Source organism: Dendrobates tinctorius, unplaced genomic scaffold (assembly GCF_039654945.1).
Source record: "Dendrobates tinctorius isolate UK_male_01 unplaced genomic scaffold, ASM3965494v1 ptg000144l, whole genome shotgun sequence".
Classification (NCBI taxonomy): Eukaryota; Metazoa; Chordata; class Amphibia; order Anura; family Dendrobatidae; genus Dendrobates; species Dendrobates tinctorius.
Window position 1 is genome coordinate 8,936,485 of NW_027361811.1, and position 23,084 is coordinate 8,959,568.

Genomic DNA, 23,084 nt, shown 5'->3' on the forward strand with positions numbered 1-23,084 from the left:
CAGGCAGGCACATGACTGCCAGTATGCGGTCATGTGCCAATAAGGCATGTGCGGACTCATTCAATACAAGTGAATTGAATGAGGCCGAACATGTCTAATTAGAATGTGACCTGAACTATGCAAATATCATACTAGTGATCACATGACAGTCGAATCCTGGTGCCGACACAGAAGAATCCTAACATCCCGCACTGTGAGTGCTGTGATGATTCACAAGTATGTAATCAAATGGAGTGATGGCAGACTTGAAACCCAAGCCTCGACAACCCCTTACTTGGCACTTACAAGTACCATACATCATAATAATAATAATAATAATAATAATAATAAATTTTATTTTTATAGCGCCGACATATTCCGCAGCACTTTACATTTCGGAGGGGATTTGTACAGACAATAGACATTACAGCATAACAATAATCACATACAGTAGATTATAACAAATACCAAGAGGAGTGAGGGCCCTGCTCGCAAGCTTACGGTCTATGAGGAAAGAGGTAGACACGAAAGGTGGGTGGTAACAATTGCCCTGATTGTATGGACCAGCCATAATGTTAAGTGTGTAACAGTACAGACACAGAGGGCTAATGGATGCATAAAGCATGTGGGAACATGATGCTGGGAACCTGGTTATGGTAAAATTTTTGGCTCTGCCACACAGGGATAGGTTAGGTTAATGTGTTGAGGCGATAGGCCAGTCTGAATAAATGCGTTTTCAGGACACGCTTAAAATTGTGGGGATTGGGGACTAATCGTATTGACCTGGGAAGTGCATTCCAAAGAATTGGCACGGCACGTGTAAAGTCTTGGAGACGGGAGTGGGAGGTTCTGACTATTGAGGATACTAACCTCAGGTCATCAGCAGAACGGAGGGCGCGGGTAGGGTGGTATACTGAAACAAGGGAGGAGATGTAGGGTGGTGCTGAGCCATGGAGGGCTTTGTGGGTGAGGGTAATAAGTTTATACTGAATTCTGGAGTGGATGGGTAGCCAGTGTAATGACTGGCACAAGGTAGAGGCATCGGTGTAACGATTGGTGAGGAATATGATCCTGGCTGCAGCATTCAAGACAGATTGGAGAGGGGAGAGTTTTGTAAGAGGGAGACCGATTAGAAGAGAGTTACAATAGTCGAGACGAGAATGAATAAGAGAAACAGTAAGAGTTTTTGCAGAGTCAAAAGTAAGAAAAGGTCGAATTCTAGAAATGTTTTTGAGGTGCAGATGACAAGAGCGAGCCAGTGATCGAATGATCATATTATTAATGGCTACAAAGAATCATCTGTATATAAAACTGCTTCTTATTTCATAGGAATATATGTATACATACTTATATTCATGACACTACACTGCTTCTTATTCCTCAAGAATACATCTACAGTCATGGCCAAAAGTGTTGGCACCCTTTAAATTGTTCCGGAAATTGAAGTATTTCCCCAAGAAAATTATTGCAACTACACATGTCTGTTTGTGCCACACTAACCATGGAACACAAAAAAAGAAGAGAACTGTCCGAGGAGTTAAGAACCAAAATTTATGAAAAATATCAACGATCTCAAGGTTACAAGTCCGTCTCCAGAGATTAAGCTGTCATACAGGCTCAGGGTGCATCAGTGTCAGAGCAAACTATTTGAATGAAATGAAATGCTATGGCAGGAGATCCAGGAGGAGCCCACTGCTGACACAGAGACATAAAAAAGCTAGACTGCAGTATGCCAAACTGTACATGACTAAGCCAAAATCCTACTGGGAGAGCATCTTTTGGACGGATGAGACCAAGTTATAGCTTTTTGATAAAGTACATCATTCTTCTGTTTACTGAGGTCTACAAAGAACACAGTACCTATAGTCAAATATGGTAGCATTTCAAAGATGTTTTGGGATTGTTTTGCTGCCTCTGGCACTGGATGCACAAGGTGTTAAGAAATCTGAAGATTACAAAGGATTTTGGGTCTCAATGTAGTGCCCTGTGCTAGAAAGTTGGGCTTGCATCCTAGATCAAAGGGCTTCCAGCAGTACAATGACCCCAAACATACTTCAAGAAACAGAAATGGATGAAAACAAAGCGGAAGAGAGTTCTCATATGACCAGCAATGAGTCCTGGTCCAAATTCCATTGAACACCTTTGGAGAGATCTTAAAATTCTTGTTGGGAGTAGGCACCCTTCAACCATGAGAGACCTGGAGCAGTTTACAAAAGATGAGTGGTCCAAAATTCCAGTTGAGAGGTGTAAGAAGCTTGTTGATGGTTATCGGAAGTGATTGATTGCAATTATTTATTCCAAAGGGTGTGCAACCAAATATTAAGCTGAGAGGAGTGCCAACAATTTTGTCCAGGCCATTTTTGGAGGTTTTGTGTGAAATTTTGTCCAATTTGTCTTTTTTTATCTCTGATTTTTTTGTGTTGTTCCAATACACACAAAGGAAATAAACATGTGTATTACAAAACATGTGTAATTTCAATAATTTTCTGTGAGAAATACTTCATTTTCTGGAACAATTTCAAGAGTGCCAACGCTTTCAGACATGACTGTATTTCTAAAGATGCTACTTGTCATAGTTCTAACCCTCAGTATGTCTGGGACACAGTTCAACTGACAGCTCAGCCATTCTATCTGGTATAGGGGCGTGCTGAAGCTGTTGGCGCTTTGATTGATAGCTCAGTCATCCAGTCCAGTGCAGGGGCGTGCTGCGCTGTCAGTGTGTTGATTGACAGCTCGGCTGTCCAATCTTTGACTGGGAGGCGCTAACTATCTCCAAGTTTTCATTATCCCAGGTGACTGCCAGGCTACTTAGCTGAGGTGTTTCTCCCAGACCTACACTAGATGTACATTCAGCTAAGTGTCGTTTGTTCTCCCTGTATCTTGCATTCTGTATGTTGCACTTTCATTGCCTTACCTTGAACCTCGTTCTGACCATCTGTCTGTTTAACCCCTACTGCTCTGATTCACCATCTTTCTGGCATTCTGACCTTGGAATGTTACCTGACTACGCTTTTGCCTCTTTCTTCTGCTTATGATGTACCCTCCTGTCTTCTGATCTTGGACTCCTTGACTATCCTGACTCACGCTACTGACATGAAATTATGAGCAGATGTCTTTAACAACCCATCCAATCCACATAGGCAAAGAAAAAAAACCATTTCACCCGCTGTAATATATATATCTCTGACTAGAGCTTGCTCTTTCACTATATGCATAGACGTTTAGGGATCAGGGAAGGACACAGACAGAAGAGGCCCCTCTGCAAGAACCATACATGGACCCTTTGCAGTCCAATAGCTAATCATAATGCACAATTCCACCTGCTTTGGTGGTGGAACTGGGCCCTTTATCTCTTGGGTCCCTGTGCAGCGTTGTTGGTTGCATCAAAGGTCTGTCCATTCATGGTAGGGATTGTCTGCTTTTTATAATTTATAAGTAGTAAAGAATATTGTATTACTAGATGTAAACATTGGAAGGGTATTTCCTATTTGGAGGTAGATGAGGTAACATTCAGATGTAGCACAAACTTTCATTGTGCCAAATAAACTTTACTCCCCATGGAGTGTTTTACTATTTGTGAAGTGCTACAATAAAAAGTTAATGGGCTGCCATCTAACTGCTGAACAGTGTTCGAACAAGAATGTGATGGCTGCAGCGCTGGTTGATTGCAGTGGTCTTATGATATTCTTCATGTCATGAGACTATCATGAGACTAGTGGGGACACCTGCCTGAGAGGGAGGTAAGAGATGTCAGTCTGGTGGGTGAGTGTATATAATTGTATACAGTGGGTAAAATTAATATTAGACACACTGCTGATTTTGCACGTTTTTCCACCTACAAAGAATGGAAAGGTCTGTCATTTTTATCGTAGCTACACTTCAACTGTATTATGTAACGTTAGTCTTGTGGTGCCTCTGGGGAATGTCTTATTTCCCTGTAAAAACAATGCTTTTAGGGGTGAATACTGCCATAACGAAGCATATAGTCAAACATAGCACAATTGTTTTATTTTTGATAAGTCACAGGTACTTAAGTATGAGCCCATAGGTCTCTATTGGCTATGTAATACTTTTTATATACCACAGATCCATTATACCAAAATGTGCGTGAAGCCAAACCAGTCAATGGGATGTTTTAAAGTGGTTATCCAGAATAGAAAAACATGGCTGCTTTCTTCCAAGAATAGCTCCACTTTTTCCTACTGGTAGACTGTGATATTGCAGCTCTATGGAACAGAATGGGGATATCTGACACAACTAAGGACAAGCGTGGTGCTGTTTCTTGAAGTGAGCAGCAATCTTTTTCATATCTCAGACAACCACTTTAATTACTTTAAGCTATAGCCATACTGTATAGTATCTGGAAATTCAATTTCAGTTTTGGTAAATTTTTTATTTTAGCGTGATGCCTATTGTTTTGTGCTACAGCTTTGTGAGACTGTTAAATATGATGCAATAAGGTTATCCAAAAGTTGCCCGTTCTCAGACAAAGTATGTTATGATCTCATCCATATCCCTTTTCTTACATGTATCTCATTACAATCATCCCTATGAAGTAATTAATGTGGACGTGAAAAATGTTACTTAATCTCATTATTATTGAAATGACAGCCACAATCATCTTACCCTGTAGTAATCAGTGCTATAGACATCTCTAGACATTCCAAAGTCTCCAATCTTCACTAAGAGGTTTTCTCCCACCAGACAGTTCCTTGTGGCCAGGTCTCGGTGGACAAAGTGCTGAGAGGCCAGGTACACCATACCTGCTGCAATCTGCTGAGCTATATGAAGCATCTGGGATTGAGTGAGCTCCGCAGGACGGTTTCCTTCTGCCATAAGAACAGCATCCGGTCCATGAGCCCTAAGAGGCAAGAAAAGAGGATTTCATGAGATAGTGTCTTGATCTGGATTTGTTCCTGTACAGCCTTATAAATGTATTTATTTTTAGAGCACCATTGATTCCATGGTGCAGTACATGAGAAGGGGTTACATGCGAAATACAAATATAAAACATGGTGAACAAACTAACAATGACAGACTAGTACAGAAAGAAGAGGCCCCTGCCCTTGTGGGCTTTTAGTCTACAGGATAATGGGGATATGATAGATATGAAAAATATTTGACATATTTAAAGAAATGTGAACCAATAAGCATCAAAGGAGTTGTCCTATCCTATACTTTTTTGGGAATATCCACAGGATGTACCATAAATGCCCAATAGATGATGGCCCTACATTGTACGCTATCAGGAATGGAGAAATGGGTAATCTGACATAGTACATGGGTGGTAGCTTCATAATAAACTTCTTTCTCATAGTTCTTAATGATTCTGTTCTATACCCATGAAAAAAAAGCTCAAAAGATATTTTTTGGCAGCCACAAGACACCACTGGGAGGAGCCTAGGAGCATTTTGTGTATGGCTTTAAAACTGAATTGATGTATGTAATTCGCTATGAAGTGTTCCATAGTGATAATTATGTGCAGCCAGAATGCAATCCTATTAATCCGTAGGACCTGTTGCTCTAAAGATATAATAATCCCTTCCTGATACGTTACTGTGGGTGCTGGCTGTATTACTCATCTGGCACATTAGAAGTTGAGTCAAGTAAATCCATTAGAGACGTCATCCCATTGACTTCCTGCAATGGGTGCTGATGGGTTGTCGCAGAAGGAATGAGCCTATTGCATTATTTCTCAGGCCTTTCATTCGTACAAATACTGTTTGCAAACTACAGAAACAGGTTATTAGAATGCAGTAAAAATTTAGGGGGTACATAAAGAACATCGCATAATCAAAGCTAAACAGGTTGTGAACATGTGACAAACTTTAGTTTAATGGTGGGTATCTTAGCTTGAATATATAATAACTCGTGAAAGATACTTTTTTAAATATAATCACACAGTCTCAATCTGTGTTGGACTCAAAATGACATAGGAAAATAGAAAAATCTGATTAAGACCTGCAAAGAAATAAATATATACTGTATATACAAAATTTGGGGCAGAGCCACCCTACATGAAGCACGTCTCCTAAGGGATGGCAACCTCTAAAGCCAGTGGAGGGATGTTTGGGAACTGTCTTTGCCACGCTAGATGGATTTATATACCGCCACATAGGAACATTATAGTTTGTCTCAAGAATTTTAAGTGTCAAGCAAGCCTATATAGATAGAGGATGAAATTTGTGCTCATGTCTCATCATTCAACAGATGACCAAGGTCAGTTTTCAACAAGTCAAATAGGTTAGGTGCTGACTGTAAGAAAGATGTTTGGCGCCCCCAGGAGTATGGTCGCCACAGTGGCATAGCCTTCCTCCAGGGAGGGTGATGTCAGGCTTGGAAGCAGTGAATGGTCTCTCTAGCAGTTAGCCATAACATGCAACACAGTTCCCACTCCGGGCCAGCAGAGGGAGCTCTGAACCAGAATTGGGGGAGGAGTGCTCTCTGAGGGCCAGGAAGGGAAATTAGTCAGTTCTGTGAGGAGGGCGAAGTGTGTAGACGTGGAGAGAGAAGCTGGGGGACTGAGCAGAGTTGAGAGCTTGTTCCCAGCTGGAGCGCATGATCTGGAGCCTGGTCTCCAAGGATGTATGGATACTGACGGTCCTGCAACAGAAACCAGAGGAATAGGAAGCTGTAAATGCTCTATTCCCTTCTAAGACTCGGAGGCACAACAGCGACGTGTGAGTCAAAGGAGATAGAAGGCTACAGCTGTCTGCCATAAGAGGTAGATCCAAAAGGGAAGAAGAAGGAGGAACGTCAGTGTAACACAGTACTGCATGTACCTCATGTAAGCGCTAGGAAGGAGACTACACAACCTGTCTGCATAGAGAGATTCCTGAGTTGCTTCCAGGCTAATCAGCTCCTGTGTCATCTGTAATCTGGACCCTGGACCGCACTTACAAAGTAAAGGTAAAGAAACTTCATTCCGCTGTGTCCTTGCCTTCTTCTGCAACTTCTCCAGCACTGCTACATCTCTGTGCCAGACACTGCACCCTCTTCCCCAACACCGATCTACACTGCCCTGGGACTACAGCCCTGCCTGTGGAGGGCTACACCATCATTGCTGCACCACACCATCTGTCCCAGAGGATCTGTCTGCAGCGTCGGCTTAACATCTTCATTGCCGAATACCACAGGTGGCGTCACGAATCACTCATAAACTTTTTTCCACCACTCTACCCCTTTTACATGGGCGCCCAGGGCCACGGACCGGGTCACCGCTGCTGTGACACTCCCCTCTGAGAGACTGGCCCGGTACCGAGTACCCCACAGCCCTGGGAGGGCGACCTAGATGTGTCAGGACTCCAGTGTTTCCCACCCCACCATTAGAGTGAAGCCCTTCTCAAAATAGTTGCCTCTGCAAGCTGTACAGGATGGATAAACCAGTGCCTGTCTATAAGAAGTGGAGGAAGAGATTCTTTGAAGAATTAAGTGCTTTCTCTATAATGAGCGAGAGCCAGAGAATGAGAGGCTTGTCCCAGTGTCACATAGAGCTATCAGGGAAGGGTGAAAGAGTGATAACACCTATGTAGTGAAGGATTATTGTCATTGAGGAAGCAAGAGGAATCCTGAAGGAGCTAAGTGAGACAGTGCCCAGATGACAGATATTGAGACCACACCCAAGAGGCCATGGACTGAGGCGCTGAGACTGTGAGTGAGGGGAGTGCCATTTCAGTGTGAGCAGACCAGTGTGATGTGGAGCAGTGGATATGGTGGATCCAACCACTGGGTAGGTGCATCCACAATATTCTGAAAAGTAGGCACTGAGGAATGGATAGACATCCTTAGAAGCCTTCATCACTGTAAAATCTGAAGAAAGTAGATAGTAGAGGGTCCATTAGAGAGTGTGCACAAGGAGTGGCTTAATGAGTGTAGAACAAGGGAGAACTTATCATGAGGGGAATTTTAGAAGACAGTTTTGCTTGTGGCTGTGTTGCTTTTGTTTACAACAAATATGTCACATGAAGTTTGAAAAATGTTGATGCATCTTTAGATATAATACTTCTGTCTATAGCTATTTCTGTAAATTGCACTTCAATTTTAACTTTTTTTTGCTGCTTTTTAAATATTCTAGATATATACATGCGTAGCTAACCATGTCTACTTTCCCACTAACTTTCTAAAAGTGGCATAAAATCATAAAAAGTTGCACATGTTTTTGCAAAACTAAGTTGCATAAAATCTTGGAACCTATTGAAACCAAAAAGACTAATGTCAAGGTCTTGATTAGAGATGAGGGGAATGCTTTCTGCAACCCAGTCCAAGGTCAAGGACAGCTCCCTGTGGCTGTGGATACAAGCTCTTATAATTATTCGGGCTAGTGAGACATCACATGTGCTGCACAGAGGATGTAATACTAGGCCAGCAAATCAAATGCCACGCGGGGAACCCGGAAGCTAAGGAAATTCATGTAGATCCTGTTCATGGCGAGAGAACACTGATCTTGACCTTGGACCGAGGTTGCACAATGTGAGTCGTTCATCTCTATTCTTGATACATTACTTCCATAGATCTCAAGAGTTTGGAAGCAAATAGTTTGATTCAGCCCAAAGGCAGGAGACAAGGGGTCAAACATATAAGGGAAGATTTCAGATGAAAGTCACATTTGTGTAGGGTGGTACATTTTCTAAAAATGATTAAAATCCAGCAACAACCTACATCGACATACAATTTACCATATTGTTCGGGGCAACTGCCTTGAATAAAATATTCATCTATAAATGCAGCATCATGTTTAATTTATTTGAAACGTTCAGTCTGCATTTTTTTTTATCACAGCATCCTTCCTTTGGTCATAAAATCAAGATCTCCCACAGAGTGCAGATGTAAAAGCCACAACAATTTTAACTGTGCTTCCTATACTCCCCCGAATTATTCTCCCTACAGTGAACTCTGTGCTCAGACATTGCTTGACCTTCAACATGTGGTCTGGTGTCTGAAACATGAAGCCATGCTGCAGGAAATGCTGATGTTATTTCATTGAGGTCTTGAACACAGTTCCCTTAGACAACCTCTAGGGGTGCTAGAGGTCAATAATTTTTCTCATTGCACGTTCCTTTCAGCAGCATTTATCTGCATCGAGCACTTAGGAGGCAAATGTGGACAGTATGGCAGTACAGTGTTTACTTCTGGCCTAATTATTGCACTTTTTAGTCATTGAGAAATTTGTCTATGTTGATATGTTCATTTATTCTTGCATTTTAACTATGCCATGGGATCTCTTTAATGTAGCCTCATCGTATCATTTCAGAGGAATGTTTAGAAAGCAAAACATATTTTCAACTGGAAAATAATGAGGGCAAAGAAGGTTCATTTTAAAAGTCCAAACTGAATGATTTAGGTTAAATGCCGGAATTCAGTAGTAAGCATGTAAAAGCTGTGAAATGATACAGCTAGCCTTCCTTACTATGGTGTAATTGGATAAAGCGTATAGTTCTGCCCATTTTACAAGAACGCCATTATTGACCTTGCATGCTGTACTTTTTTTTTCTAGTTTTTTTTTTATCCATCATGTCAGGCTTCATCAGACATAGCCAGTGACCCTCAACTTTCTATGGTTATTTATAAAGCTGTGTCTGCTAATGGTTATTTTTGCGATGTATCACAGTATAACATACTATTTTGGGCCCCTAGCTGCTGAGCACACTGATCTGCTATGACCACACTGTGTATATCAGACAGTATTCAGTTATTTTGGTTTCTAATAGAACAGATATAGTAATCATGATGAGGTTACTGGTATGCAGCTTTTATACCAATGTTGTGTAATTTAATTTTGCATATTCAGCTTAGATATCTAAAGCTAAGGGCCCCGTCACCCATAGCGACTCACCAGCGATCCCGACAGCGATATCAACTTGTCAGGATCGCTGGTGAGTCGCTACATGATTGCTGGTGAGCTGCCAAACAGGCAGCTTCACCAGCGATCAGCACCAGTGACGCCGAGCGGGCGCGTCACTGTGTACATTAGTTACCAGTGCGCTGATGCAGGGAGCTGGTAACTAAGGTACACATCGGGTTTCTAAACAGCGCGCGTCACTTAGAAACCTGATGTGTACCTTGGTTACCAACTCCCTGCATCAGCGCGCTGGTAACTAAGGTACACATTGGGTTTCTAAGCACCGCGCGCTGCTTAGAAACCCTGTGTTTACCTTAGTTACCAGCGCGCTGATCGCTGGTCTCCCGCCTGTCACACGCAGCGATGCATGCTGGCCAGCGGGAGACCAGCGATCAAAAAAAATGTCCTGGCCGTTTCAGGACGATCAGCGATACCGGCAGGGGGGCCGGTCGCTGGCTAGTGTCACACACAGCGATCTCGCTGGTGAGATCGCTGTTGCGTCACAAAACTTGTGACTCAGCAGCGATCTTGCTAGCGAGATCACTATGTGTGACGGGGGCTTAAGCCAGGCCTAAGTTCACACTAGACATTTTTCAGGGTTTTTTTCTCTGCAGCAAAACCTGATGTCTTCACAGGAGAGAAGCTGCAGAAAAAAAGCATGTTTTCCTTGGTTTTTCTTGCGTGTTTCGTTGCGGTTTTGGCATGCTAGATTTTTCTCTTGTGCATGCTGATAAAGTTTAGAGTTTAAAAAAAAGGTCCTATTCTATAGAATCAGGTTTTGACATAAAAAAACCTGGCCTGGTACCTGTGTTTTTTCAGCTTTTTTCACCACCCCATTCATTTCAATAGGTGAAAAACACCTTAAGCAAATAGATTTATAGAGCTGCTAGAACACATACTGTGATCGTACTGGCCGGGAGTCTTTTCTTTTACCACAAATATATTATATATTGTCGTATATATGGTGCATATGTGGTGGAGCAGACTTTCCGACTTTGCTCTGGACATTATTGGTTGCACATATGTTATATCTGCCCTTTAGCAATACCACTGTTCTCATTAGTACCAGCAGGCAGTATAAAGACAATGGCATAACTATGGTGGGAGCAGGGTTGCAGTTGTACCCGATCTCTGAAACTCTAGAGGGCTCAAAAGGTCCCTTGGACCCATACGATAGGATCATTACTATCCTAGGCAAGAGTTGTGATAGTTAGGGGACTTGTTTTTGAGATTTTCCATTGGGGCCCAAAAGCTTCAAGTCACTCCACTGCAACCCTTGCAGAATACTGGATTATTCATCATTCTGCTGACCTCTCCTTGGCCAAATAATAGACAGAACAAGACACAGACCAATTATTCCATATATTTTAGAAACTAGCTAAAAAGAAACCTCTCCATGTATATCATTACCTTAGGAATTTGTTCAGGTCTCCATGCTTCATGTACTCAAACACCATAATGAGCGGGTCTCCCTCCACGCACACTCCATAAAACTTTACAATGTGTTCATGTTGTAGGTTTGTCAGTAACTCTGCCTCTCGATGAAAGTCCTTTCGGGCATTGTCACTTGCATCTTTCAGCGTCTATAAGAGAAATATACTGATTATTAGCACAAAGATTGGTTTTAGGACAATATTGGCTGGTCCATAAATGGTAATAATATACATGAAGCCATAAAATATGTATGGTCATCTAAAGATTATGCAAGTGTTGCAGAAAAAGCAGAATCTAAGCCTTCATCATAAGGAAAAAACATGATAGAAGCGACCTGGGATCTGTATTGGTAAGAGGAATACAAAGCTGTTAGTGTTGCCAGGCAACCAGAAGACGGCAAGAGAAGGAGTCAGAGAGGCCAATATGAAGGGGGGGCTCAGGAGATGAAGCCTTTGCCGATCATTTCACATAGGTAAAAAAAACATAACTCCCACTCACTGCATTTATATCATATTCTCCACTGAATGGGTTACAAGATGTCGTATTCTGATAATATGTGCCATCCTGTCGCAGTGTGAACATCACCAAAGGATGGGTACAATATGTTTTCAGATATAATTCATGATTGATGAATACATTCAGTCGCCTGCATAGATATAAAATTACCAAAAGGCCTAACACTTAAAGTACTAATTACCATGATCATCCAAAATGAAGGCTGTTAAAGGGGTTGTTCACTAGTATACAACCCCTGCTCAATCAATTCACTGCCCCACTGGAAGCAAAAACAATTTATACTCACCTCCTGCTTCAGTGCCGTTCCAGCTGCTGTTCCCGGTGGGTGACATGACCTTATTGTGTCACATGACAGTGGCATCCAATCAGCTGAAGCCTGAACTACTTTGTCAGAGCGGATGTCCGTTTTGCTGTAATATTGATGAGTGGCAGCCAAACTGCAGCTGCTGGTTGGCTGCAGCAGCAAATGACGCAATAATGTCATATCACCCACCATCCAACATCCAAATCCATATGGATTGTTTTTATTTTCTGTGGACACTAAATAAATTTCAGGGATTGTCCACCTTTGTAGATATTTTTATCTTACATAAATACATGCAATTGCAGCCAAAATTGGATTGGATTTCATTTAAAATGTTGCACCATTTGCATATTATAGTTGCTATATTACACTGTCTATTGCTAGGCTTGAGATGAATTAAATAGGTAGGCCACATTAATTTTATTTTTTCCGATGTGTTGGAGACATGATTTTGCGGTGTCTACTTTTGTATAGATATGACAGGTTCTCCTCCTGCTCTTGTTAGTGCAGCTTTTCTCAGAGACTGCACAACTCTCCTGTCCATAAAATGGTTGCTGGTGGAGGAGCATGTGATCAGATCTGTTCATCAGTCTCCTCCAATTGAAAAACTCCCATGAGAAAACTGCCTTTCTATTGGATGAGGCTGATGGACAGGTATGGTCACATGCTCCTCCATCAGCAGCCATTTTATGGACAGGATAGCTGTGCAGTCTGTGAGGAAAGCTTCACCAATAAAAGCAGTGTCATACCTATAATAGTAAATGCCACAAATAAACTCATAACCCAAAATGTTGACTGTGTTACCCTTGAAATTTTTCCAGAAAATTAGATATTTTTCTCAGAAAATTACTGCAATTAGACATGTTTATTTCCTTTGCATGTATTAGAACAACACAAAGTACAGAGAAAAAAAGGCATATTGGACATAATTTGACATAAAACCCCAAAAATGGGCCAGACAAAACTGTTGGCACCTTTCAAAATTGTGGGTAAACAACTTTGTTTCAAGCATGTCATGGTCGTTCAAATTCACCTGTAGCAAGTAACAGGTGTGGGCAATATGAAAACCACACTTGAAACCAGATAAAAATGGGAGAAGTTGACTCAATCTTTGCATTGTGTGTCTGTGTGTGCCACGCCAAGCATGGAGAACAGAAAAAGCAGAAGAAAATTGTCTGAGGACTTGAGAACCAAAATTGTTTAAAAATATCAACAATCTCAAGGTTACAAGTTCATCTGCAGAGATCTTGATGTTCCTTTGTGCATGGTGTGCAAAATAATCAAGAAGTCTACAACCCATGGCGCTGTAGCTAATCTCCCTGGATGTGGACCACAAAGAAAAATTGATGAAAGGATGCAACACGGTGGTTAAGAAGCCCCAATGAAGTTCCAAAGAAATTCAAGCTGTACTGCAGGCTCAGGGTGCATCAGTGTTAACATAAACTATCCATCGACATTAGAATGAAATGAAACGCTATGGCAGTAGACCCACGAGGACCCCACTGCTGACACAAAGGCATAAAAAAGCTAAACTTCAGCATTCCAAAATGTACATGAGTAAGCAAAAATCCTTCTGGGAAAGTGTCTTGTGGACAGAAGAGATCAATACAGGACTGTTTGATAAAGCACATCATCATTCTACTGTTTAGCAAAAATGGAATGAGACCTACAAAGAAAAGAATACAGTATCTACAGTCAAATATAATGAAGGTTCAAAGATGTTTTGGAGTTGTTTTGATGCCTCTGGCACTGGGTGCCTTGGGTGTGCAACCAAACATTAAGTTTAGGGTACCAACAATTTTGTCCTGCCCATTTTTATGAAATTATATTCAATTTGCCTTTTTTTTTTCCTCTGGTTTTTTTTGTGTTTTTCCAATACAATGCACACAAAAGAAATAAACAGAGGAATAACAAAACTTGTGTAATTGCAATTATTTTCTGGGAGAAATACTTCATTTTCTGGAACAATTTCTAGGGTGCCAATACTTTCGGCCATGACTGTACTTCTCCAACACATTTGGTAAAATAAAGATTATGTGGCCAACCACTTTAAGTTACCGTATTATTCGGATTATAAGACGCACTTTTGTTCCCCCAAATTTTGGGGGAAAGTGGGTGGTGCGTCTTATAATGCGAACCTGTGTGCTGCTGTGCTATAGAGTGGGGGGCGGCTCTGGCGTGGTGTCAGGCGGCTGGGGTGGGTTGGCTGCAGGTTCCAGAGACAGTGGGAGGTCCTGTGCTCCGACTCATTAGGCTCATGTAGTATTCACTGCACCCACTGTCCAGCACCTCGGTGCTAAAGCAGCGCTGAGTTGGTAGACAGGGGAGCAGTTCATATTACATGTGCCTGCACTCTCCCCCCGACCCATCACTATAGTCACCTACCGATGATGGCTCCTGCTCCCAGCACCCCCCATGGCTTTCCTGTGTCTGCTGAGATCCTCCTCCTGCAGGGCGTGTGGCAGCAGCTGCTCATTCAGGCAGTTCATCGCTTCAGGACCTTCCATGATGTGACCAATAGCACCTGCGGTCACGTGACTGCCAGTGTGCACTGTGAGTCACATGACCACAGGTCCTATTGGTCAGATCATGGAAAGTCCTGTAGCTGCAATGAGCTGCCTGAATGAGCAGCAGCTGCGGTGCCCTCGCAGGAGGAGGATCTCAGCAGACACAGGAAAGCCACGGGGGGGGGAGTAGGGAGCAGGAGCCATCATCAGAAGGTGAGTTAACTGTTTATTATTTTATCATGTGCTTGCCAGCAGGGGGGAAATATAGGGATGGGGGTCATGTGTTACAGCAGGGGGGAATATAGGGATGGGGGACAATGTGTGCCAGCAGGGGGAATTATATGAACGAGGGGACATGTGTGCCAGCAAGGGGGAATATAGGGAAGGGGGGGCAATGTGTGCCAGCAGGGGGGACTATATGGACAGGGGACCATGTGTGCCAGCAGGGGGAAATATAGGGATGGGGGGTACAATGTGTGCCAGCAGGGGGGAATATATGGACAGGGGGAAAATGTGTGCCAGCAGGGGGAATATAGGGATGGGGGGCCGTGTGAATGCCAGAAGGGGGAATATATGGACGGGGGGACAATGTGTGCCAGCAGGGGGAATATAGGGAAGGGGGCCATGTGAATGCCAGCAGGGGGGACTATAGGGATGGGGGGGCCATGTGAATGCCAGCAGGGGGGAATATAGGGACGCAGGGGCCGTGTGCGTACCGGCAGGGAGGCATATAGAGAGAGGGGGGCCATGTGCGTGCCAGCAGGGGGGCATATAGTGACCAGGGGACATATCCAGGATGGGATGGGGGGGCTATGTGCCAGCACAAGGGGGCAATGTGCCAGGATGGGGGTTATATAGATACCAGGATGAGGGACATATACGGTATATGATTTGTAAGACGGACACTGGCATTATAATACACACCTCCATTTAACATAAAAAAACATTTTTCCTCTTTTTCTTCACCAAATTTGGGGTTGCATCTTATAATCAGGTGCGTCTTATAAAGCGAAAAATACGGTATTCTGCAGCCAACAATAGACAGTGTATTACAGAGGCTATAGAAGACAAGTGGTGAAAATTTTTTAATGAAACCCAAATGCCAAATAGATTTTCAGTCCCAATTGCATGCATTTAGTTAAAAAAGTGTCAACCAAGCATGGGTTCTTGAGTAGTGGACAACCTCTTAAAACATCACATTATCACAATGTAAAGATTTTGCTACAGTACAACAAGCATTCCAATTTTGTTTTTGAAGTCAGAACATCAAGTGTATTCACTATTTTGCCCATTGAAACCTTTATATGCTTAACATTACTGTAAACCGCTAACAAGTGTGGAAAATATAGAAGTATAAACAATTAGTGCTCCTTCCAATGTAGATGATTTAGATAATTTAGAACTGATACATTTTAGTAGCATGGGTTAAAACATAATTTTGATGGTTAGCTATAATCATTATATCAACAGTCAGCTTAAACGGTATCTGTCAATAGATTCAAAACCTTACAAACTTCATTAAATACTGTATGTTTCTTAGCCCTAATGTGACTCGTGTAGTTATTTTTAAAATCCATATTCAAATGGATGTATAATCCTGATATTAAAATTAGAATTTTATAAGTCCAGGTAGATCTAGTATTTTTGTTATTATTTTGTAAAAATATATTATTTTATGAAGGAAAACATTAAAAAAGGATTATACAGTAATTTTTATGTGTGAGTTTTTTTCAATGTAATTACACCAGCCTCATCGTGTCAAAGGCCCCTTTCACATTGCATTCTTGCCCATGTTCTGTGGCCCTCTGTCATGCATCATTTTTGACCATATATGCCTACTGGAGGTGGACACTCACACGCAGCAGACTGCATCTGAGTGGCTGCCTCCATTAGGCGAATACGACATAAAATGATGCTCAACAGAGTACATGATGACTCTGTTGGTACCATTATAGTCAATTGCCCCATCGGCACATACACCCGTTTTGTGGGGGGTTCGGATGCAAGCCCCAATGGGGCAGTGAATGTGGGCAAGAATGCAATGTGAAAGCTCCCTTAGAGATCCACTTAATAATGTAAGCAGTGACTACTGTGAAATGTTGTGACAGATCTACTTTTAGTTATGAAATTCAACCTTATAATTTCAATATTACATTATATCATTAGCATACAATAATTGATAACCATCAGAATGAGCCTCTCTTGTTTGATTTTTAACTTTATGGCATTATTATGTGGGTTGAAACAGAATAAATACTAAATATTGTGTGTGCGATGAACCCGCACCTCTCCACCCCGTCTGACGTCACTATTACACCAGACAGATCACATAATGCTGTCTCCCCACTCTCACTAACATGACGTTCCCCACCCTTTGGGGACACGTATGGTCAGCTTGGTACAATTTTACACACAGGCCCAGGAAGGCACGGGGAGTGAGAGGATGTGGCCCATGCAGCCACTGACGTGGCACCACACTCGCTCACAACCCTGACAGGCTGAAATGCCCCATTCACTAGCACCAGTGAACCAGAGCGCTGCCAGCCCAGTAGGACTGCCATCAGTTCCTCGTTAGATATAAGCCATTAAAAGGAATATATCGAGCCAGAAACTAGCCCTGGTAGTATGGAAAGTTAAATTGAGAAATAGATGTGTGGATTCATGGATCGAAATAAAAGAGCAGCCCAAGGTTAAGTTATGTATTTAATTGCCTTAAGGGCACACTAGACAATACACTATATACACGATGGTTATACATATATAATGGTCAGATATTCAAATACAGATAGTGGTAGGACAAAAGATATAAGCAGATCGATCATGTAAATTACCGGGTGATTTTCGATCATGTGTACACTGGGCTGCAGAGGGCATGGACTACCAGCTTGCTCCTAGTTCCTTCACAGCGCGTTTCTCGACGCTGCCCCCGCATAACAGAGAGAAAGACCACATGGTCTTACACTAGCATTTATCCCCTTTGGGTTACTCCCCTTCTGCCCTGAACCTCTGGCTGAACCTAAATCCTGTCCCCTTGTCCTGCAGCTAAAAACTCCAAAACCTAAGATGGGCTACAATTCCTTAATAGATAGTCCTGTGGAGGCTGTTTTGGTGCCATCAGATCCGGCCAGGCCCCTGCTATACGTTAAGACCAAACACAGCTTTGCGATCTGGTTTCTACTAGCTGTTCTATATATCGCCGAACCCCTGGGTGCTAGAACAGATCGAGACCCAGACGGGCATTCACCATGTTCTGGGGATCTCAGAAATATACATGATGCATGTCAAGAATGTATAGTATCTCTATAACTCCTTTTGGAATTCTGTTTCTAGAATTTTCTTTAGCAGCTGCAGCATGACTCTGTATTGCAAGCCAGCCTTTGTCCTGCTCTGAGCTGACTCAAGGTGTGAGATCTTGCACTCACAGCCTTTGGAGGTTTAGCCCCCACCTAGGTGTTCTGTTCCAGCTGCACACTGAAGGGTGTTTTATAATCCCATGTCACAAATTACACAAATGATTGACGTGAAATTATATCTCCATATTCTTCGCAGTGTGCCTTACTTTGGGCCCTACTTTACATATGCAGGGCCCCATTCTCATTAAAATTAGCATGCTTGACCCTGTAATTATTGCATACATGATTTTAATTTGGATGTTAACTGGCAATGTATTACCTTTACAGCAACAAGTATCTTATCCTGTTCAGGGTATAAGTTATAACATTCTGCAAGAAACACTTTGCCAAATGCTCCCTCTCCCAGTTCTCTCTTCAATACAATATTATGTCTCTTGATGTGTTGAACAACTGTAATGAAAAAAAAGGTGCAGTTATTAAGACATTCTTATATTGCCATTATAAAGTCATGGAAAATTTGAGACTTTCTTTATTATATGTTTTATATGGTGACAGTATTATATTTTATATACTAAGCTTTCATAGATAAATCATATTTTTTCAAATAGGTGATGAATATTAGTATTATCTGATATTTCCTGTAAACAAGAAATGGTTATTTGGTGTAATAGTTATAAATGTCCAGATCAAAGTAAACATCAAATGGAAAATACAAGCTTCACAAAATCTTGTAAATTACTTTGATAGCGTTTATTGACTTGCATAAACTTTCTTAGTTAAAGTTAATGTCTGCATCTTCCAAAAGTACATTTTTTCATATAAACAAACATATTTTATGGTGACAGACAAAAGAAAAGTGTATTGTACTGTTACTTGGAGACTACTAGATTCGTTTGAACTGCAATTTTCCACAATTAGTAAGGAGATGAACATGCTGCCCATATTTACCTCTTGAAGGAACAAGTTTATTGTTATAAAATGTTATGCAATGCAATGTGAACTTTGATGTATAGTGTGATTTGTGATGTAAGGTATTGATGATATTGATAATGTGTGTATTTTGATGGTAGGGACATTTAGAGTTAATGTTTGGGACTAGCCCACAGTGGGAGGTGCTGAGTTGCAGGGAATGTGACAATTTCCTGTCAGAGAGTCAGATAGGGTCTCGAGTGCATAGTGAAAGGACCTGAGGTCCATTGTGAGCAGTATCGTATTCTGGGGTGCCCTAAGAGTGAGCGGAGACCAAAGGAAAAAGATTGTGAGATCCGGAGCAGAAGTGACTAAGAAACAGAGTGATTGTCCGAAGACAAAATAATAGAGAATAATAATAGAGTTGTAAAGGAAATGTTCATAAGACTGTGTACCCGCTATCTCTTGTAGCACCCTCACAGCACAAGTCCACACAACCAGCAAGGACCTCAACTTTCATGTAATGTGCCATAGCGCAGAAGACAAGTGTCTTGCCAACGGATACTGTCCAGCGCCATTTTACATATGTGTAAATGTTACACTCCTTGTATTTAACCTAAAATTAATAGCGAATGCTGATGCTCCTACCATGTTTAGTTATTGTCACGTCCACAGGTGGCACACGTGGCTCATGGACCCATTGTGCCACAGTCCAGGCCTGCCTAGGAAGGGGCATAGCTAATTGCTACCAGGTGTTCACTGAAGCTCCTGATGGTGGAGACAGACTGGGCTGAAGGTAGTCGCCAGGTACCACTCCTAGGCAGATCCCAATACTGCAGCTGCCGATCCCAGGGGTCAGGTTAGCTGACATGGGGACACTTGACCAGGTCACTGACAAACAAGAGACTGATGGACAGTTTGGATAAAGTAGTTTGGTTCTTGTTCATACACGCAGTGACAGGAAACAGTTCAGGAGCTGGCCGCACCAGGACCAGTGATTCGGGTTCAGGACACTGGCCCCACCAGGACTAGGGATTCAGGTATAGGTACCGCAGGTGCGATTTCAGGATTAGGATACCGCTGAAGGGGTAAAATGAGCAAAGACAAACTATGCTATGCTAATAGGAACGCAAGACGCGGGATTAGCATCTAAGGGCATGCAACATGGCAACATACAGTTGCACACACCAACTAACCACTAAGGCCAGGGTCACACTTGCGAGTGCAATGCGAGAAACTCGCGCAAGTCTCTGGCCTCAATACCCAGCACTGTCGCCAGCGCTCGTGACCAGAGTGTGCGGTTGCATGTCTTTCTATGCAGCTGATCGCTCCGGTCCGAACCGCCGGCGGCAGTGCCAGGTATTGAGGTGAGAGACTTGTGCGAGTTTTTCGCATTGCACTCGCAAGTGTGACGCCGGCCTAAGACTAACTATAGGGATTAGTCAGGCATCTCCCTACAGGGGAGGGTGCCTTTTATACAAGATGCCTTCCAGCAATTGACTGGGAGACATCTTGCAGGTGGACACTTTAACTAAATGCCTCTCAGCTGTTAGCTGGGGGCATTTCCCATATGCTTGCGCTGCCCCTTTAAGAGCAGAGGAGCGCACGCACTATACGCGCCGCCGGGAGACAGTGAAGTGTGCACTGAAGAAGGAAGAGGATTACCAGGGAGGTGCTGTGGCCAGGGCGGTGAGTATGTTGGCATCCCCGCATGAAGGGAAAAGGGGAGCCATGCAGAGGCGCCGGCAACAGACGCAACAGTCTTGGATGAATTTGCATGTATTACGCATTACTCTTTACTATGCATAAATTATCATGTTCTTTTTCCTACCAGCCGTATTGAAAAATGGTTCTCCATTTGCCCCTGTAGTTGACACTAAGGTGAATTCTAAGTTTTAAGAATGGTTTATAGGGTATGTTTTTTAAGTGTAATTGTAATGTGATATACTATACTGTGTATGCAATGTAATATATAAAACTGAGTGTATCATAGATTTCATGGGTGTTTTTAATCACTTTTTCATTTATCTGTCAGAGGTTTTACTACCCCTTTCGAGTATAATATGATACAGGGACAGAGATCCTGATTCTAGCAATATATCACTTACTGGGCTTCTTGCTGCAGTTTTGATAAAATCACTGTTTTATCTACTGCAGACTTTCACCCAGCTTCTTTGGAGAAGAAGAAGCAGGGCGAAACGTGCGCGTCGGGGCAGAGGAACTGGGCTCTCCTGTACTGTGACTTAGCTGCCAGGATCCAGGTAATGTGTCCATGATCATTATCTTTCTCAAGGAGCGTCTATGTGGTTTTCACATTTAGTAATATACTGATTTTTGAGCGTGATTGATACAATTCATCTGCACATGGACTTTAACATATAAAACAATTGGCATAAATCAGTTTTTGATGGTGGAATAAAAATAGATATTTGATTCTTTATGTTATTTTGGAATATATTTTGCAGCAGTAGGAAATTCAATTTATTTACTGATCTAATATAGACTATAATACGGTGAATGGTTTTTCTTTTGTTGCAAATTTTTCCATGATCACTGTTCATGCCAATAAGAGTTCTTATAACTTTTTTGTGATCATGGCTCCTTTACAGGTAGCATGTAATTAATATCTGAGACCCAATGTCCCTTTTTTCTTGTTCCTATACCTTTCTTATTTTAAAATGTCTAATTAATGGACTAATAAAGGTGTATATTTCATCTTTTATAAAAAATAAGTCTCACGCTCCCTTCTTCAAAAGAAATAGGTTTTGAAGTTTTTTGATAATGTAATTCAAGTTGTTTAGAGTGGACCTATGAATTTGTGATTATTAAGGACCTTTTGGTGTATCAATAGTTCTCTGAATGCTTAGCTCTGTATAACCTCGCCCACACAGCTGATTGGTAGCTTTGTGTACATTGTGCAGAGGTACAAAGCTACCAGTGGTGTGGGCGGGACTATACAGAGCTCATGAATATAGAGGACTACATGGCAGCAGGTTTACTAGTCCTCTAGTGATAATCTCCTGTTGATAAAACAGTGACTACAGCAAGCTGCCAGTAAGTGATACATCACTGGAATCAGGGGCTTTGTCTGTACCTCTACATATCTCTAGGTAGCAAATACATGGTGATAGGATTGCTTTAATCGAAATTATACTGTATTACAACAATATGTTCTCATGGGAGAATATAAATATATGTCTTAGTGTCCTGTTTACCTATTTATAAGATACTAGATGGTGGCCCGATTCTAACGCATCGGGTATGCTAGAATATGTATGTAGTTTATTTATGAAGACTTAAGAATAATGCAGTGAATACACAGGATTTTCCAGGTAACGTCGCCAGGCGCGACCAATCAGAAAAGCGTGGTTCCAATCCCACGGCAATTCGCGGGTAGACTGCACCTGCCAATGATTGGTCGCGGCCGGTGGGGCGCGACCAATCAGTCTAGCGCCGGTCATCTCCCGGCTGCGTCGCCGCTGACCTCTGTGTGGCAAGAGATGACCCGCGGCAACCGTCGGGAGATCAGTGGCTAGCGCCGCAGATCTCCCGACGGTAGGGGTGGCGTGTGTTGTTCGAATTCCGCGCCAATTCGCGGCCGGACTGCGCCTGTCGCTAATTGGTCATGCCCAGCCGTCCGCGACCAATCAGCGACGTGGGATTTCCGTTACAAACAGAGAGACAGACAGAATTAGACGATTATGTAGTAGATTCTGTTTGGCATGGAATGAGTCTTAGTAGTAAACATAGCAATAAATGAGTCAAAAATCTTCAGTGGGCTTGGACCAATAACTGTCATTGCTGGTTAGTAATGAGTGTGAGACAATCAGTTTCCAGCATGTAGAAAAAGCTTCTATTCTAGATAATAGGGTTGTACATTGATAAATAGCAATTTTGAGTATGATGTAGAGGTTAAATGCCATGGTATAAATGTACATCACATTGCATAGGGCAGAGTATATGTACCCTACTGTGCATATCTTATCATAAAGACATTTGGTGGATGATGCTTTTTAGGTAGGAAAGGACAGCGGTCCATTTGCGTAGAGAAAAAACAAATCTATGCAATAATATAGAATAATTTCAATAACAATTTATGTAATTTTGGTAGACGTGCAAATATGACCTTCCCTGTGTGGAAAACCGAGCCAAGCTTTTTCAGCACTGCTCTAAATGTAGCGAAACTGCAGTATAAATAGAAAAGCTAATTTGAGCTTGGAGAAAAGTTGCTCAGTTGACAGGCG

The 23,084-nt window shown here is 42.2% G+C and overlaps 1 protein-coding gene across 5 annotated transcripts in view; it reads right to left on the reverse strand.

The window, feature by feature from the left end:
• Positions 1–23,084, reverse strand: part of NTRK2 (neurotrophic receptor tyrosine kinase 2) — a 468,765-nt gene that overhangs the window by 32,015 nt on the left and 413,666 nt on the right. For all 5 annotated transcript variants that reach the window (XM_073546013.1, XM_073546015.1, XM_073546014.1 and 2 more), the window contains 3 exons: positions 18,251–18,381; positions 11,228–11,400; positions 4,606–4,840 (listed from right to left, as the gene is read on the reverse strand). In XM_073546013.1, coding sequence (XP_073402114.1) covers positions 4,606–4,840; positions 11,228–11,400; positions 18,251–18,381 — 539 coding nt within the window. The remainder of the gene's footprint in view (positions 1–4,605; positions 4,841–11,227; positions 11,401–18,250; positions 18,382–23,084) is intronic.